The sequence below is a fragment of the Apaloderma vittatum genome, unplaced genomic scaffold (genome assembly GCF_000703405.1).
Source record: "Apaloderma vittatum isolate BGI_N311 unplaced genomic scaffold, ASM70340v1 scaffold8298, whole genome shotgun sequence".
Classification (NCBI taxonomy): domain Eukaryota; kingdom Metazoa; phylum Chordata; class Aves; order Trogoniformes; family Trogonidae; genus Apaloderma; species Apaloderma vittatum.
Genome location: NW_009729007.1, coordinates 50555 through 69806, shown reverse-complemented (window position 1 = coordinate 69806; position 19252 = coordinate 50555). Strand labels below are relative to the sequence as shown.

General features: G+C 41.3%; 1 protein-coding gene across 1 annotated transcript; it reads left to right on the top strand.

Annotated features, from left to right (window-relative positions):
• Nucleotides 1–230: 230 nt before the first annotated feature.
• LOC104277602 (cytosolic phospholipase A2 epsilon-like) lies at nt 231–19252 on the top strand. The gene is made up of 17 exons (XM_009874285.1): nt 231–273; nt 983–1119; nt 2045–2176; nt 6302–6365; nt 6938–7104; nt 7253–7342; nt 7675–7712; nt 9473–9608; nt 11528–11664; nt 12883–13105; nt 13757–13871; nt 14687–14824; nt 15322–15429; nt 15865–16056; nt 16612–16778; nt 17710–17890; nt 19014–19252. Exons 1-17 carry the CDS (start codon nt 246–248, stop codon nt 19250–19252), a joined length of 2292 nt encoding a protein of 763 aa, XP_009872587.1. The 5' UTR covers nt 231–245.

The following is a 19252-nucleotide window of genomic DNA, read 5'->3' as shown; positions in this document are numbered from 1 at the left end:
TAAATGTAGTCAAATCACAGGAAGTAATTTCTTCTCAGAAATTGTTTCAAATAATTAAAATTAATTCCATGGACTCCACCTAGTCAAAATATTCACTGCATTAATGAGAGAATAGCCTTTGCTATGCTGTAGGATAGGCTGTGTTAGTTATATCTGAGTTATTTGTGAATAATTAGAGTATTTTTCTCATTGTTCTGCAGCCAGAAGTGCCTCAGTTGTGCTGGCTTACTGTGAAAATTATAAGCATGAGAAATCTCCGCAAAGCAGATCTGTGTAAGTATCCCTAATGGCGTATGTTGACAGGTTAGCAAGAAAGTCGCTGTCACCTGAATTTAATGCTCTTGTGCACCTGTTGCTTGGATGACAATCATGTCTCAGGTTGTTTGACTGAAGAGGTTCTATCTTTTTGCATTTTCTTTTAGACTCAATATAATTTAGAAAAAGGTTAACAATAGAAATTCAAGAAAATATAAATTCTGTATTGGGAAAGAAGATATCCTTCCCTTCACCGTCTGCTCCATGATATTTCCCTTTCTTCTAACTCTTCACTGTCCCTTTACCCACAGGTTTTCCATTTCCCCTTTTAAAGGGGCATCTTTGCGGAAGATATAGGGGAAAATCAGTAGTTGTGTTGGGGGCCGCTCTGTTTGTGTCTTTATTGCTATATCAGGTCAAAAAATTTCCTCCTTCGAAATTCTTCTTTTTTTCTGAAAAAGTGAAATTTCAGGGAGTGAAGTTGTATAAAAATTTGCTTGTGGCCTGGCAAATATTTGAAAATAGAAGTGGAAAAAAATCAGAAGAGCCAGAATATTTCAGCACTGTTGAAATAGAATGTTTTGGCTTTTGTTATTAAATAGAATTAGTGGTTTTAACCCAGAATGTTTTCCTTTGGGTATTCTCAGAGGTTAATGTTTTTTTTCCCCTGACTATGCAAAAGCAGAAAGTGCTGCTGTACTAATTATACATCTTTTTGTTAACACAGTGAGCCAAACTGATTGCTATGTCAAGCTGTGGCTGCCAACAGCTTCATGTCGAGAAGCCCGGACAAGAACTGTACGCAACTGCAAAAACCCTGTCTGGAATGAAACTTTCCACTTCATGATACAGAGGGAAGTAAAGGTAGGATCTACACGTGTGATGGTGAGCAGATCCTTTCTACAAGGTCATCTGCTGCTGCGTGCAAACTCTTGATGAGAGCTTTGAGCCTGTTTTTAAAAATATAAAAATATCTTTTAATGCTAACTATACTGTCATTGGACAGGCATATTTTCAAATGCCTGTAGGTTTTTGAAAAGCAGGCGTTAGGAAAGCAAACAGTACATCTGACTTGCAGACTTATAACAGAAACCATACTTTGAATGAGTGTAAACTCAGAAGGTCATAGATCATCTGGTATAAACCTGAATGCTACTTTCTGTCCCAGAGGAGGTGTTGTTTTTTTTTTAAAAAAAACCTGTTAAAATGGTTGTAGAGTTAGCAGAAACAGATTAGCAGTCAGAGTGTGAGTGTTACAAGGTCCTAGACACAGGTCAGCTTCCTGTGGCTTAACAGTGCTGCGTCTCCTCACACCACTATGGGTAATCTGAACCCTGAGGAATTGCAAGGGGAATCACTACAATTTAAATCTTGTTAAAAGTGTTTGTTAACGTGCTTTGCCTTCCATTTGCAAAAGGCTAAAGGTTTGCCCTCTGTCATTACTTTCTGCTGATATGCCAGGGTTTCTCAAGATAGTACATGTGCTGTTCATCAGATCCTTTGTGGATTCAAAATTACTATCTGCTCTGTCCAGTGCGTAGATTTTCACTTATCCTGCTTTTCTTTTGTGCTCTTGTTCCCTGACAAATCTGATAATTTCCTTCTTTTAGGGTTAGTCTGTGTCTTTGCAGTCTGAGCCACGGGGGCCGTGAACTGAGCTCCACTCCATCACAGGAGTCTGTCCAAATTGAACAATGCAAGGGTGACATGCTGACTCCTGTTAGACCTTCATTCTGGGCTCAGAATCCCAGATTTTGGCATTTACATCCTTCTCTGCCTCTCTCCTCAGAACATCCTGGAGCTGACAGTCTGTGATGAGGACACTCTTACACCAGATGACCAGCTTTTGACGGTTCGCTTTGATGTAGCTAAAATCCACCCTGGAGAAAAAGTTCACCTCAATTTTGAGTTGAATCCAAAGGTGAGAAATAAAAAGATGAATTGAACTAAGTCAATAGATAAAATAACGCTTGTGATCAGAATTTTATCCCAAGTTACTACCTATATTAAATTGAGTTGTTCTCACACACAAAGACTGATAAAAAGACTTTATTAAAGCACAAACTTAAACGCTCAGGGTTTAAGAGGAGTCCAAAACAGTCACCCCTTTGTTGTGATTGCGATTAAGTGTTTTCCTATTCTGATTTTTTTTCTTTGAGATTTCAAAAATGTATTTTGAAAAAAACAGAGAAAGTAAGAGTCAAAATTTGAAAAAGCTGATGGTTAGAGATCTTGTTCCTGTTGTAGGAGGCTGGCAGAGGAGAGATGGGAACAAACCTGTTCCCTGATCTGGGCAGCTGCCCCTGACCCTTTGGCCAGTAGCTCACTAGGTTACTTTCTCTGAGCTTCACCAAGGGCTTTGTCCTGTATTTGGTAAATTGTTATGTATTATCATGAAAATTTTATCTTTTTTTCTTCTGATAAACAACTTAAAAAAGAAATTCTCCAAGTCCGTTTATGATCTTTTGTTACAGGGTTACAATTTTATTTTTTAGGGAAGCTTAACCAGCGTAGAATAGATAGGGCTTAATGAATCAGAATCTTGCCCTTATTTCGTTCTTTTCTTATAGGTCACTGTGTGACCTATGAGTTTTATTTCCTGCATATGTCTCAAAGAATATTGTGTTTGGCTGTATTAAAGAGAGGAAAAAGAGCTTCTTGTGAAATGTTTAGTGGGTGAAATTGCTGAGAGGACAGGTAGAAAATCACATCCATCTTTTAAGTGAGCAAAATAGATATTCAGGTTACTTTCTTCAAAATGTAACACCTTCTCTACTTGGAGGCTGTGTGGTAACAAGGCTTCAGGACTTTTTTCACACTTCCAACAAGGGCTTTGGGTTTACAGTTCCTAGGAATTGCATGTGCTCTCTTTATTTCTAAACCTCTGTGCCAGGCTGTTTGCAAAACTGTTGGCTGTTTTTCATATCACTGTTTCTTTTTACATTTTTACTTTACTTAGAAAGCCGGTTCTTGCTAAGGATTTCAATATACCTGCTCCAGCTGTCTACAGCCTTCCTTAGGAAAAAACTCACCTAACTGAGGTCATTTAAGGTGTGATTCAAGCCCTGAGGTTGCTCTGAGGCATGTGCAGGGTTGGGGTAACCCATTGGCTTAGCAAGTTGGAAGCTGAGGCGATAAGCTGAGCTGTGTCTCAGGAATGTCTTGGTCAAGCCATCCTTATTGAAATCACAACTCAGATGCCCATGAGGCATCACAAGTTATGGTCTCTACATGGAATTTTAGAACACTTAGAGTTAATTTTTTTTAAGTGACTTAGTAATGGAACACATCGGGCAACTTTAATAACAGGCAGTACTGCCAGCTGTGCCCATAATGATTTGTTTCATCTACCAAAAGTATCTCCAAAGGAGGGCTGAGGAGGGTGGATGGGTAATATCAGAGCATCAGGTTGCGTCCTGCGTGCCTCTTGCACACTGTGTGGTCTAACGAGTCTTTCCATTGCTTTGCTCCACGTTTTTCACCCACAAAAACGTGAGTGGGACTTAATAGAAATGTGATTTGTGTGAGCCTGTGTGCAACAGCATAAGAAGGATGAGAACATAAGGCAGGCACTATTAGGCAGATGTTACAAGCCAGGGTCTCCTGAACATTGTTTCTCCTGTTCTTTGGAGAAAATTGGAAGAGACTGTCAGTGAGTTTGGGTAGTACAGACTGGTCACAGTCTGATGTTCGATAAAGTGTCTTGTATCTCTGTAAGGTGACTGCTTTCTAAAATCCATCTCTCAGCATTCTGTTACAAACTGTTGCAACAGAATTCTCATGAAACTAAGATTTTGGAAGAAATAAGCAGGCAGAACCACCTGCTGGTAGGCTACATGCCACGGATGCAACTTTTAAAGAAACCACCTGAGACGTCTCATTTGCTGACATGAACTAGTAAATTCAGAAATACCCACTTTTCACCTTTACTGTAGTGACAATTTTACCTTTGCAGCAACATTATCAGCCTTGACATGCTTTTCCCAGTTTCTTCACAAAGTTGAAGTCTGCTGTGCAGTCAGACAGAGGAGAGATTTGACAGTGAAGGGTAGTTCTGACTCTGAATGAAAACTTTTACTGTCACTTGTCAGGAAGAGTTTTATCGTCCACTAATTGTGTTTTCTTCCCTGTGGGCAATATAGAAGACTTCTGTGGTATACGTTTTTGTGTGGTATTTCTTGGATTGGCTGTACCCGGTACAGACTGATCCAGCAAACGGCTGCAGGGAAGTAAGAACAATTCTTCAATCCCTCTTGTGTTGTTGATGTGTTACTCTGGTGCTCTTCCCTACATTTACACTCTTCCCTCTTTTTCATCTTGATTTTGCCTTTGTGAGCTTGATCCCTCATTCCCCTTCACAGCTTCAGTATTCCATCTTAACCCGGGCAATTTTCATTTCCCAAGTTCCTCTCTTCTCACAACTTTTTCTTTAGTCACTATACTCTGCTTTTCTTTTCGTTTGTTTTAACCCAGACTTACTTGCCATGTAATTCCATTTTTTTTTTCAAGTATGTTCTCCTACATACTTCACCTGTTACACCTCCCTTCCTTGGCATTGATTGACTTATGTCTCATCCTACTAATAAATTAATAATGGGACCTTTGCCCACTATTCCATGATACTTTTCTCTTTTGGAGTCACTTGGTTTGTGAAAGGGTGGCTTCCATCTGTTTACACTGTTGATGCAGAGGCTGTGGGAATGCAAAACCTTGCCAGGGAGGGTTGTACAAAAGCATCAGAGCTCTGTTAAAGGAAAAAGTTCATTTGTTCATTTTCCTCAAATGAAAAATCAATCTTGTTTCAGACTCAGGAAGAACTAGAAGTGGAATTTCTACTGGAAGCCATGTGAGTAAAGCTTAAATGGTACAGAATTTGTCATCTGAAAACTTTTTTAGAGAGTGATAACATAGCGCTGGGGAAGCGGCTCCATGTACCTTTGCTCAGAAATCCCATCTCAGCATCTCCCCTGTGGGTGCTTTTGTTTCCTGAATCTGTTGAAATCTCTTCTTGAGTGACAATTTCTCTTACTATTTATAGCTGAGGGTAGGTGTTTTATTTGTAATTCAAACTAAGGAGGGATGATGCTGATCAGGGGAGATGAGAAAGAGATGGTGTCCCCGGGAGCTGTGAGACTGTGACCTGGCAGTGAGTGTGAGATGGAGTGGGAGTTGAAAGTGCTAATGGCACTTGGCAGCTAGAAAAACCGAGCTCAGGGAACTATTTGCATTTAAAACATTATTGGTCAAATACCCACTCTGAAATAAACTTTTTCCATTTTGCTTTCCAGTCCAGGTGTGTCTGAGAACATCACTACTAATGGTGTACTAGTGGTAATTGGTTTATTCTTTTTATGCTTATTTTTTTATGGTAGGGCAGAACTGAAGGATGTAGTTGGAAGAACAATGCCTTTAGGCATAGCCTTTACTCTTTTCCAGATGAGATGTGGGTGTGGTTGTAAAGTCTTGAATTTGGTCATGCCTGTAAGTGTGTTCCATGTTGGAAGAGGCTTGAAGCAGCACCAATTGAAACGGCAGCAAACAAGGAAACTTGGCAAGGGAGTGAATCCAATGTTGCTGCAGAGTTTATTGCTGAATGTCCCCCTTGGAACGAAAGGCTCTTTTCACATCATGTCCCAAAGCCTGTGTGATGCTCCTATGGAGCACTCTCTTGGCAAGTTTCAACTTCATCCCAAAGGTGCTGAAGTACAGGCCCATATGTCCAGTTTTCTGCAGAGCGTAGTTACCTTACAGCTCAGTCTTTTTTAGATAAAAGTTGAAGTGTGGCCTAGATGGGGAGAAAAAAATGTCTTTTGTTAACTTTTAGGGATGAATTATATTTAAATATAGTGGTCAGGTCCCCATCTGTCTTAGCAACCTTGCCCACAGTACTGCTGGCATGATTTATACAAGAGAATCAGCCTCTGCAATTTCTTTGTATTTACAGGACATCATGGCCAAGCCTGGTGTTTCTACAGGACTCTTAGGTCCTCAGTGAGGATCCTGAACTGTTTCTGTGACTGGTGATTTTATTGCTTATCTCTTTCAGTCTCGTGAAGTTTCCCATTTGGAAGTACATGTGAATGAAACAAAAAGGAAGAGCCCTTACACAAGTGAGGTTATTGATTTAAATCGTTTGTTGCTGCTTTTTGTGCTATAGGGGATGCAGCTGAATCTAGATAAATGTTTGATCTGGTTTAGTCTGTATCTGTGTGAGGATTGAGGTGTTTCCCAATTTACCTATTTGCTAATAGTGAGAATCTTCTGGAGATGGTGTGACTGTGTAGCTTAAGGGAAAATGTGGGGGTGGCTGGGAAACTCAGAAACATCACTGCAGTGTGGTGGAACTGAAATATCTGTGATGAGATTAGAAAGTAGAAGAGAGGAGACACAACTATCAGGAGAGGAAGGACTCGGGGGTTGCATGAATGCTGCTCGTGCCATCTGTGGGTCTACCCCATGCTGCCTGTCGCTTGGGAGGGGAGCAGTTGTGATGCTGCACCAGCATTTTGCTGCTTATTCAGTCTCGCCCTTGTTCACACTGATTATGGAGGAGAGAAAGCATGGTGGCCTAAATTAATGTTGATTGCACTAAGGCCAAATCTTTACTTGGGGCATTTTTATTTGTTGTTCTTCAGGGCTAGACGGAGGTAACACCTATTTGCGGTTTGCTTCTTGTTCTTAGGGAGAGATTTCACGTTCACAATGAGAGGATCTTATGAAGGGACTCAGGATGTTTCCCTCAGTCCTTGCTGCAGACGAGGAAGCAGTGAAACCACCGTGTTCCACTATGTCAAGCACAGTCAACCCAGGCTGCACATGACCCTGCCAAAGGAGCACTTTTTCTGTGGTGTAAGTCTTACTTCTGAAGGGTGATAACAGCTACAGTAACTTTTGGGAGAAGCATGAGGAATTAGCCCTTCTCTGGTAGATTTGTACCTGTGGGTTGCAAATAACTTTCTTCTTTATAACAAGTTTTTTTTCTCCCACTTTATTTCAGCGTGGATCACCTAAGAAAGTGGATGTAAGCAGTCCCCTGGCCGTGCCTCTCCGTTCTCTGGACTTGGAAAAGAAAGTGACAGTGATGAGAGTGAGTAATATTTGACACTGTTTGGAATTATTTCCGCAAAGGTAATGTATATCTATGTGATACCTAGTCTGTTGTTAACTTTGTTATTAAAAATGTAATAGCAGAGTTATGTGTATGCTCAGCTCTGCATACACTTTAAAGTATAACTATTATGCAGGGAAAATGCAGCATATTCAGAATGACTGATTATTTTAGAAGTATTTTGTGTGCAGAAGAGACCGGAGATTGATCATGAGACTGTGTATCTGAATAACTGCTAATGCTGTAAAACTTCTTTTTGCAAGTTTTCAATTCTATTTAAAATCCGTGGTGTGTTCATTCTCAATTCCCAGGGTGAATCTTACGAGGTGTCTGTGAAGGAAGAAGATGGGTAAATCTTTTATTTTTTTGTTCAATGATTACTTAGGCCATTTTCTTTCATGGTATTGTCTTCAGATGAAAGGAAGTTACAGCTTAAACTCACTCATTTCAAAACCAGAAATAAAGATTGTAATTGGTTAAACTAAAATATAGGAAAGATACTAAAATATAGGGAAGAGTTAATACAATGATACATGCTTTTAAACTGGATAGTAAGAGTTCAGCATAGAATAGGTGGTAGATAGTCATGGGCTATAACCCAGTCACACAGTTTTCCCTAATGCTGATGCTTCCTGAATTTGTTATTTAATAATCCTTCCCTCTTGTAACCTTTATCTATAATACATACACATGTGCATAACACATTTCTAACATGTTTCTAACAGCCTTATGCATTTACCAATCCTCCACAGGACATTTTTCAATGAAAAAAAATGAACCAATGAATTTATTGGCTGGCTTGGTGCAATTTTTCCAAAAGACAATATTACCCCCTACTGATTAGTTAGCTACATTACAAGCACTAATTGCAGACGTTAAATTATGAGTCACAGGAAGGAACAAAATAACCTTTTCACTGAAAAAAAACCCCAAACCAAAAAACCAATACCTGAAACAATACCCCTGTGAAAAGAGAAGTTACAGAATTAAAGATGTGTATCATGGTCATAATCATATCACAGAATTGTTGAGGCTGGAAAAGACCTCTGAAATCGTACAGGCCAGCCTATGACCCAACACCGTCACAACAGCTAGACCACGGCACTAAGTGCCACATCCAGCCTTTCCTTACACCCCTCCAGGGACGGTGACTGCACCACTTCCCTGGGCAGCACATCCCAGTGCATGAGCATCCTCTCTGTGAGGAAGGGCTGCCTGAGATCCAACCTGAACCTCCCCTGACGCAGTTTCAGGCCATGTCCTCTCGTCCTGTCACTGGTTGCTCGGGAGAAGAGCCCAACTCCCACCTGACTACAACCTCCCTTCAGGGAGTTGTAGAGAGTGGTAAGGTCCCCCCTCAGTCTCCTTTTCTCCAGGCTAAACATCCCCAGCTCCCTCAGCCTCTCAAACATGCTGCTAGGGTAGTCACGTAGGAGGGCAGCAGGAGAAGGCAGGAGCAACCTTTCCCTTTCTGCAACCTGTCCCTTTCTGTGCCAGCAAACCCCCTCCGCAGGGGACAGTTACTCCGAGGAGCTGCTCTTTGACTCCTCTCCCTGCCAGCTCCACCGGACACCACCGACCCAGGAGCGCAGGTTCCGCAAATGCGCACTCATGTACGGATAAACTTAAAAGACATCTTCTGACTCAAGTATTTATAGCACAAGTTCTTAGTAGAAATAAGCCTAATACTGTGTTAGGCTTATTTTGCCTAAAGTGTGTTAGGTTAAAGTAACTGCTTAGACCCCTCTCTGCCCCTCAGAAAACACTTACGTAACAAGAGAGTGTGAAGAGGTGTCCAAATTTCAGAGCTCGGTCTGAAACAGCTTGAATTTAGTTATGTTCTTTGTTTTTTTGTCAGCAGAGAATTTGATTCATGTAACTTTCTCATGATTGTGTGAAACAGTTCATGTTTATTCTGGTCTAAAATCTCCACAGGAAGGCAGAAATACTTATGATGTGATATTCATGCTTTGATTTGCATAGGGGAACTTTCATGTGTGTGGAAGTAGCCTTTCTTTAAACTGACTTCTTGTTGCTGTGTTTGCTTGATGTCTCAAGCTCTAGAAGTGGCTTAGAGGTAACACGTCTTGTTCTGTGCTTATGCTCTAGTCGCAAGAATTTAGATCTGCGGCTGGGGTTTGATCTATGTGCAGAGGAGCGAGATTTCATCTGTAAAAGGAAGAAGGTGGTTGCTGCTGCTCTGAAAAGTGTTCTTCATCTAGATGAAGACCTGCAGGAGGATGAGGTATGCAGGACAGCATCTTGGGAACTTAAAGTATTTTGTCCCAGTTTCAATGAAGTGGATGTGATGTTTTCACGTGACAATCCATACAGCACTTCTGCATCTTCTAGATTAAAATGTATAGGCCAGATTTCCACTTGCACCTAAGGCCGTATCCAAGAACTTTTGGCACAGAAGGTGAGAGATGAATCGTCAGGAGGTCAGTTATAGCTCTCTTACTCTCTGCTAACCTCTGTCCTCACTCAGGGGCACTGAAATAATGTATTAGTTGAGCTGAATGTATTTATAATCATAGAATCATAGAACAATTCAGGCTGGAAAAGACCCTTGGGATCATCCAGTCCAACCATTAACCCTACACTACAAGTTCACCCCTAAACCATATCACCCAACACCCCATCTAAGCGACACTTGAACACATCCAGGGATGGCGATTCAACCACCTCCCCAGTCAGTCTGTTCCAGTGTCTGACCGCTCTTTCCGTGAAGAATTTCTTCCTAATGTCCAGCCTAAACTTGCCCTGTTGCAATTTGCAACCATTCCCCCTGGTTCTGTCCCTAATTACCTGTGAGAAGAGACCAGCACCAACCTCTCTACAATGTCCTTTCAAGTAATTGTAGAGCATGATGAGATCCCCCCTCAGCCTCCTCTTCGTCAAACTGAACAGTCGCAGCTCCCTCAGTCGCTCCTCGTAAGATCTATTCTCCAGGCCCTTCACCAGCTTTCTTGCCCTAAATCAAGCTTGCTGAAATTTGGTTGCTTGGACTGGAACTATTTCTTCACAGTTTGGCACCTCTCTGTTGCTGTGCAAGGCTCACAGAGGAAGACTGTGACTCTCCCTTGGTTAACTGCTACAGCAGCATCTGTCTTGTGTGGTTTTCAGTGTGGTACCTCTTGCTTTCTCTTCTCTTGAGGATCCCTGGACTCAGAGGTAGCTGCTCTGTTACTGGAAGATAGTAATGGATCTGTTGGGGAGCTGTGGGGCTTGGAGCAAGTCAGGGAAATGCTTTCTTCGACTGGGAGAGTGTGCCTGTGTTGGATTCCCTCCACTGCTCTGCTCAGCTCCCAGCACACCTGTCCCTTGATGCTGTGTGCAGGACAGCATTTGTCAACTGTGTCAAAATGCACCTGAACTTAAATAATGAGTAGAAAAGGACTTGTTATTACTAAATGAGAATCACAGAATCACAGAATGTTAGGGGTTGGAAGGGACCTCAAAAGAAAGGCTTATTGAGTCATATTAATTAAAAAAAAACAAACCCAAACCACCCAAAGCCTCCAGGTAGATGTTAAAATAAAGCTAAGACTAAAGGTAATGGCAAGATATGTTTATGAATATGTTGTCTCAGCTTTCATTAAGTGCTGCCTATGGGGCAAAGGGAAGGTGGCCACAGAATTGTTGCATCCCTGAGAAAATGAAGACCAAATTACATGTAGTATTGATGTCAGGGAAGGATGATGTAGTCTGGGTAATGACGAGATTGTTAAAATAAAGCACCATCTGCCTGGAGAATAGCAAATGTTGTATATAAACAGAGAAAGAAAAATTTGTGCAGACAGCTTTTGCTCTATTCCTCTGACCTCAGTCATACTCAGAGTTTTAAAATGTATTTTGAGGAAAAGACACGAAGAAAAATGAAAAATATCTAGAAAAGACCCTTTACAAATCTGAAAACAGATCGTGCCATACAAGAGCCGTGCTTACAGCCTCTGACTTACCAAAGCTGAAGATGCCTTCAACATATGCCAGGTCCCACCAGAGACTGCACAACTTGCACACGGAAGCACCACCATGTAGTGGGTGAACTGAATCCAAACCTACGTGAAACAGGCTGTTGCTGTTACTTACTCTTCATGCCCATCACTTATCTGTTTTATCTGATGATGAAGGACTGACTCTGTGCCTTTGTGTGTCGAGCAGGTGCCAGTGGTGGCAGTCATGACCACGGCAGGGGGAGTGCGTTCCATGACAGCTATGTTTGGCAGCCTGCTGGCTCTCCAGGAGTTAGGTGTTCTGGATTGTGTCTCGTACATCAGTGGTTTATCTGCCACAACATGGTAAGGAGAGTTGGGCTCATGCTTGCTGTTTTTGTTAGCAGAGTGATAACCTGTTGAAGTGTGTTGCCTTGCTGATAAATTTTGCTTGGTGCGATGCTGGGACTTGCCTCCTTTTTGTTGCTCACCCGTTTCATGGGACTGCTCAATGTCGTAGCCCTTTTTAATCCTAGCTGCAAGCAACAAAGTGAGTAAGAACTTCTGTATTTCCATAACTGCGCTGAAGCGTTTACAGGAATGAAAAGAGCACAGGGCAGGGTGATTTACCTTTACGTTCCTGCAGTTCAGTGTAGGTGACAAACCTACTCACAGCTGTTCTGTGACTTGGATGCATGCCCTTCTCCCGTGCCATGCATTATGAGTTCTCCTTGTTTCTGTTGCAAAATTGGTGTCTGACGCAGAGAGTGAATGAGAAACATGGCTATTTTTTAATGAAAATTCTCTGACTCAGCTCCATTTCTCATTTCCCAGTTACATGGCAGCAAAGGTCCCTATGCTAAAATGAAGAGTAGAGGTGTCTTGGTGTTTAATTTTGAATGAAAGTGGCTATCAACAAGGGACCAGTAGGCCAAAAAGCTGGCATTTTCCTGGGAATGTGAAATACGAGGATTACTGCCTGGGAGAGAAGTAATTTTGTTTTCCCTTCCAGTGTGTATCCTTCGAGTTCCTAGTTGCATGTAACACTTCAGAAATCTTCTTTTAATATTTGTCTGGCTCAACTCTTACATGGCTCTGAAAAGGCAAATTTGAAAGAAATGCCCTGAGAAATATGGTGTTTTTTGTGTGACTAACAGGGGTCTAGGGTTTTAAAACCCTTTGCCTCTGGAGGGCTGCCCTAAAAAGACACTAGTCAGAACTAGAACAAGTGAGGTGAGGATAAGAAGGGATGACTGGCATCTGCCTGTTCTGTGGGAACAGAAATCTTAAGCAGACTGGGCAGGAGCTGAGGCTTGAACCTGGATAATTCTAGTAAAAGCTTGTGTTAAGTTATGGGTGTTGCCTACTACTCTTTTGATTTTGAGAAAAAACGAGCTACGATGATTTTAAATCCCTGCAGCAAAAATATAATTGTAGAGTTCTAAAGTTTTCAACTACTCTGCCAAGGTAACGGTTAGAGGGTGAGAGTCTTGTGTATCCTGAAACAAAATGCTTATGTGTGGTGTAAGCTCATGAATTGTCATGTACCCAGTGATGAACCACTGTGCATTTTTCTTTATCCAGGACCATGGCAAGGTTATATGAAGATGCAAATTGGTCACAGAAGGATCTCAGAGGACCAGTTGGTGATATCAGGAAACATGTGGCCAAGAGCAAGCTGCACTCTTTCTCATTGGATCATATGAAATACTATGAAAAGGAGCTTTGTGAAAGAAAGCGAGAGGGGCACAATCTGTCCTTTACAGATTTATGGGGGCTTTTCATTGATTGTATGCTGCATCATCAGGTATTATATATCCATCCCTTATTCCAGAGAATGTCTAACTTTTCGTGTTTAAAGTTGTGGATTAAGTTATAGGGAATGCTCTCAAAACTTCTGAGAGGTCTTTCTTGGGCTTTTTAGAAGAAAAAATGACGCAATAAGCCTAAAATAAAAGCATCTAGCGGAAATGTCTGAGCATCAAAAGTCAAGGTGTTAATGAAACTGATTTTCCATCTTTAATTTCAGATCAAACGAGCATTCTAATAACAGGGAGAGGAGAGGTGGCTCTGACAGAGCCAGATTCAGGCATAGAAATATAGAACCATAACAGCAAACAAAGCTGTACTGAATGAAATGAGCACTGCTTGACTTTTATCCCCAGCACCTCCAAGGTAGCTAAATATATTGTAAGAAAAGATAAAGCGAGTCATATTCAGCTGACTGCACAGACAAGTTTGTCACATTTTTTGCTCAATTCCCTGTTCCAAAATTCCTAGAAGCAACCTTCACCAAAGCACTGTCACTGATGACAGGTAACACATGACCACACTTGTGTGGTCAAGCAGAACAAAATCTGCTGAGGCTTAGGAGATGTTTTACTGATAGTCCGTTCTTAGGTACTGTATTAAGTCTGTGCGTCATGTTCATCTTTTACAATGACTTCTTTATAAACAGGAAAGTACTCACAAACTCTCTGATCAGCAACTGGCAGTAAATCAGGGGCAGAATCCGCTGCCCATATACCTGTCCCTCAATGTCAAGGATGACTTTAGCACTCTGGATTTTAAAGGTAACGATTATTATACACGCTTGTGTAAATCTAAGGAGTTTCCTCCTCCCTATTACTTAAAGCTTTTGCTGGCAGCCCTGAGAGCCACTGCTGCTGCTCTTTCTCTCTGTTATCTCCATTTCCTCACAGCCTCTTTCAGCTGCTGGGGCTCCTGCCCTGGCAGTGGTTGTCCAAGAGAGCTGTGAGAAGCTGGGGGAGGAGGTGGAGGGTGATGAGAGCAACAGGCAGCTCCCAGCAGCCAGCAAGAAATTGGAGGAGAGGCAGTGCTCTGGGCCCTTATCAGCAATGTTGATTACCAGCAACTATTTCCCTGATGTTTTCTGGCCCAAATCGGGAGGTCCTGCAACTGAACCTGATCATCTGCTTCTCAGCACAGTTTTCAGTCCTGGCTCCTTCAGCCAAGGTTTGTGTGGGTTTTGATCTTCACCAGGCAGTGTTTACCAGTCTAAGAATGAGTGGTAGCCATTGTCACTGCTGACTCAGAAGAACTAAACCCACCACATCTTGCACAGGGCTTTGGCAGTCGGTGGATTTTCAGGCCCAGTTTTTGCTTCTTAGTACAGAAATGGACCCGAACCCCAAGCCGACTGGATTTTCAGTCTTAGTGGAGGAGGTGAATTTAGCTTTTTGTGTTCACCAGTCTAACACATAGCGCACTCAAGGGTGCTTGTTTGTTTCTGTAACACAGTGCTTCAAACTGTCACCAACGTGCTGAAGCTACAGGTCTTGTTCTTCCAGCTTTTGATTTTCTAAGCTATTATTTTTACCTATGTTCAGATGGCTGCAATAAGACCCTCTTGCTACCTTATTTGCAGAATGGGTGGAGTTCACACCTTATGAGGTGGGTTTCCTGAAATACGGGGCCTTTGTTCATTCAGAGGATTTTGGCAGCGAGTTCTTCATGGGTCACCTGATGAAGAAGATCCCAGAGTCCCGCATCTGCTTCTTGGAAGGTGATTTACTATCTCAGAAAAACATCACCTGTATAACCACGTAGCTGGCTACACAGAGCTGGCTTCTAATAACTGCAGGTCTGCAAGCAGCAATACTAGTACACCAGATAACGTGTCTGATGCAGTTTAAATCTCAAACCAGCCAAAAGTGACAAAAGAGGAAGCAAACTCTTGAGACAAATAGAATTAATTTGCTGAACTTGTTAGGTTAGACCAAATCAGAACCCACACATTATAACTGATCTTCTTAAGTATTTAAAATTGCTGACTTTTATAAACAGCGGAGTTTTGGAAATGGCCTAGTCAAAAGTCAGATGTTATGTAGAATGGCATGGCATATTATATTTATTTTAAAATTTGTAATATTTCATAACTAAACTAGTGCTAATGTAAACAACCACAGAGGCTGAATACAAGTATGTTGCCTTAGCTGTGCTCTAAAAATTCAAAATACTATTAAGTATGTTGTTTTTCTTTTTTTTTTTTAAATTTTCAAGGCACATGGAGTAATATATTTTCCCCCAGTTTTATGGATGCTGTCTACCTCTCTGGTCATTCAGAGGACTTCTGGCACAGATGGACCCGAGGCACTGAGCATGACATTGGTTAGTTATTTGGATTACTTTTCATGTGCATTTGTGTTGTCTTCACCCTATGAAACCTGAAACCTGGCATTTGGTAAAGGGTTTGGTTTTGTGTCCTATTTCTGGGTTAGGGGACACCAAGCCTTTGGGAATGAAGGAAAAACAGGAAAAAACATTGTGCTGCTCACTGTGCAACATCCCTGGGGGGATATTTGTTAGTCATGAGAGGATTACCAGGAGCCCTTTAGGGAGGAGAGGCCAGGCAGGGAACAACAAAGTGATGCTGTGACACCGAAACCCCCCTCTGGCCAGAGCTGTCTGCATGTCGGTGTGTGCGCTGCGTCATAGATGGGGCCACGGTGGTTTGGCTGCCCACCTCTTTCTTTGTTATTATTAATGTCAGGGAGACACTCTAAACAAATTCAGACATATATCCTCTTCTCATTCTTTCTGCAGAGGAGCACCCTGCTCTGCCCAAGAAGCCTCACGAACAGGCAACTAGCATATCCATTCCCAAAGGTTGCCTTTCTAATACTCTTCGAGAAATGATGACCGGACGGCCAGTGGTTTCAACTTACCACAATTTCCTCAAGGGCTTGCAGCTGCATAACAACTATTTAGAGAACGAGAGCTTTTGCATGTGGAAAGGTATTAGTAAATTGTTTTAGATGCATCTTTGAAGGTGATGTGAGTGTTGATACTTGCTGAGGACAAATACTTGATAAGTTTTAGCATAAAGGCAATTTTTGATTAATATTATTTGATCAATTTGTCTGTGGAACTGGTTTTGATGAGGCCCAGTTGATTTACTGCTGATTTTGTTTCTGTCTTGGAGAAGCCGTGACAGGCTTGCTTGAATTCTGTCCTTCCTAGGAAAAGCCACTAAAGAATGACTTACAGCTTCCACTGAAGCTAAATAGCCACAAATTTACACCAGTTGAATAATCAGCTTAATATTGCTTTGGATGAAGCTGAGTCTCAGAACTGCTCCCTCTTACTGATCTCAGAGTTGAGCTACAGATACTAAAATTGTATCCAAGACAAATATTTAACTGTAGGCTTTGTGTCAAAAACTAATAAAAGTGTGGGATGTCTTTTTATTTGTTCTTTCGTTCGTCTGTCCATCCTTCGTTATGCTGATTTGGAAAAAGGTGGACTTGCTCCTGCAGTAATTATTTGGTAACAGAAGTTTTTGACTTTCAGACACAGTGCTGGATACTTCTCCCAACCAGCTGAATGCAATGGGTGACTACCTCCAGCTGGTAGATACAGCTTTCTTCATCAACACCAGCTGCCCTCCACTTCTGAGACCAGAGAGGAAAGTGGATGTCATTTTGCACTTAAATTACAGCGGAGGATCACAGACTCTGGTGATGTTTTGAAATAGTGATTCTTTATCTGTACAACTCCAGCAGATGAACTACTACATTTCCTCTTTTTTTCTTCTTTTTTCTTTTTCTTTGTTTTTTTTCCAGATAATGTTTCTTTTTGCTTAAGTTAAATGATCATGTCGGTGATATCATTCAGCATGGTGACCATAACATCCCTGTCTTTATTGGCGCTATTTTCAGTAGCTTTCTGGGACATGCAATTGGACACAGACACATAGAAGATCACCTGTTCTGTGCATCTGTGCAGATTTATCGTTGTGTTACCAAATTCTTCAGTAGTTAGTTAACGAACAATTACAGTCATAGAATCATAGAATCATAGAATGGCCTAGGTTGGAAGGGACCTTAGAGATCATTTAATCCAACCTTAAATACATAATTTTGCTGTATTTGAATGAAAATTTGCAGGGTTTTTTAATGTTTGACTCTTTGTGTTTGCATAAGTTTCAAGGTTTTGTTTTTCATTGTTTGAAGAAACACGGAGGGGTGTATATGGCTGGAATTAATGTTATTTGTTTGTGGAAGGACATAAAGACATTAATTGCTACATGCACGGAACGCCAACACTCAAAACCCTGTGATCTGAGATTCCACGTGTAATCAAAACTTCCTGATCTGAGTCCTCTGCTATGCCCACTAAATCACAGGAATGATCTAAAATTTCATATAAATTTCAGAAAACAGTAATCTTGATTGAAAAATGTACAGTGTTAAGCAACCCAACCAAATCTCTGTTACCTAGGATCTATTAAAATCAAAAGGGTATGTTTGTTCCAGTGCATAGCTATCCTTCTTTGTAAACCTATAAATCAATCACAGATTGCCTAGTGCAGCAAAATATGAGTTATGGGGCTTGACAGCCTTATTTCAACCTCTCTTTGTGTTGCAACTCTCCTCTTTGCTGAACCAGCCCCTGGACCTGTTCTCAGAGTACTGTTTGGAGCACAGGATCCCATTTCCTGGCACGGAACTGAGCCAGGAAGACCGGGAGCACCTGAAGGAATGTTATGTATTTGAGGACAGCTTGGAGGCACCAATATTAGCCTATTTCCCACTGGTGTGTGATACCTTCCAAAAATACAAGGCACCAAGTAAGTTAACAGCATTGATTGTTTTTTGGGGTTGTCTCATCCAGTTTATCCATTGAATTTGTTCTTGTAAAACAAGAGACTGGCAAGCTTCTTGGTTGGCTAAGTTATTGTATTCCCAGTCCTGTTCTGATGGATATAGTGCTGGTCAACTAATCGGGGATTGAACTGAAGAGTTTCAAAATTAAAATCATGAATAGCTGTAGCTTGAGGCAAACCCCCTTGGCCGTCATCTGGGATAGTCTGAATTCCTTTGGTAATAAAGGCCAGGAAGTGGCTCCTGAGTTATATCCACTGGTAGCTAACAATGTCACTTAGCAGTCTTATTATGAGATACTGCCTTAACTTAGTTAACAAAGCTAGAATCCTCTCATTACTGTGTTTACATGAAAAAAAATTCGGGAGTAGAAAGTGCTGAAAACATATAATGAAGCAGAGGATTTCCCAAGATAACAAGCTTCTATGATATCTGTGATTTCTATGCATTTTTCTTTAATTCAGTAATAGAATAAATAGGGATTTGTTTACTTTACCAGAAAAACTACTTGGCAAATTCAGTTTCAGTTTACAAATACTTTTGCATCCATCAACTCCAATTTTCTTGTTGCTAATTTAGTATGATCCAGGAAATCATCCTCAAAAACTGAGCAAAAATACATGTATCAGCTTATTGGAAAAGACCTCATGTAGTTCATCTTACTTGTCTTACTCCATATGTTTGAAATCTCAGCAACCTGAGAGGAGAATTCCCAATCCAGGAGCTTCCTGGCATAATTTCCTACCAGATAAGGACCTGCCATCACACTACCCAATGGAAAACTTAAAAATACAAAATAAAAATCTGCAAAAGTGAAATATTCTGATGGAAACCTTTAATTTAGAGAGGAAAGCATTTTGCATGGAAAAGTTGTTCTGCCACTCAGTTCTGGATCATCTGTGACTGTAGTCAAGGAGCAAAGGAGTGGATTTCATTAGTCTGGCACCTTGAGAGTAACTAAATCTTGAACTATTTTCCTGAGAGAATTCAGTTTCTTGTGGCTGTTGCTGTGGGTTTTTTGCATTGCCTGGTAGGGTCTTCCACCTCGGTAACTTTACTATGTTGAACTTTGCGATGTTCTTACTTCAGATGTGGAGCGCAGTCCCACAGAGATGGAGCAGGGAAAGGTCGATGTGCCCAGCTGTGTTGGTTCCTATGGCACTGGTCTGCTTACATACACTGAAGAGGCTTTCAACAGGTTGCTGAACCTGTGCAGCTACAACATCCTGAACAATAAGCATTTAATTCTTCAGGCTTTGCGAACTGCAGTGGAACGAAAGAAGCGGTTTAAAAACTGTTCGTCACCTCGGTTGTCTAAAATTTCTTAA

Excerpts from the sequence above, each read along its gene's own strand:
- LOC104277602 (XM_009874285.1), top strand. The coding sequence starts at position 246 with ATGAGAAATCTCCGCAAAGCAGATCTGT. Across the intron at positions 274-982 it reads TCTCCGCAAAGCAGATCTGT|TGAGCCAAACTGATTGCTAT; the intron begins GTAAGTATCCCT and ends TTGTTAACACAG. Across the intron at positions 16,779-17,709 it reads GCGGAGGATCACAGACTCTG|CCCCTGGACCTGTTCTCAGA; the intron begins GTGATGTTTTGA and ends TTGCTGAACCAG.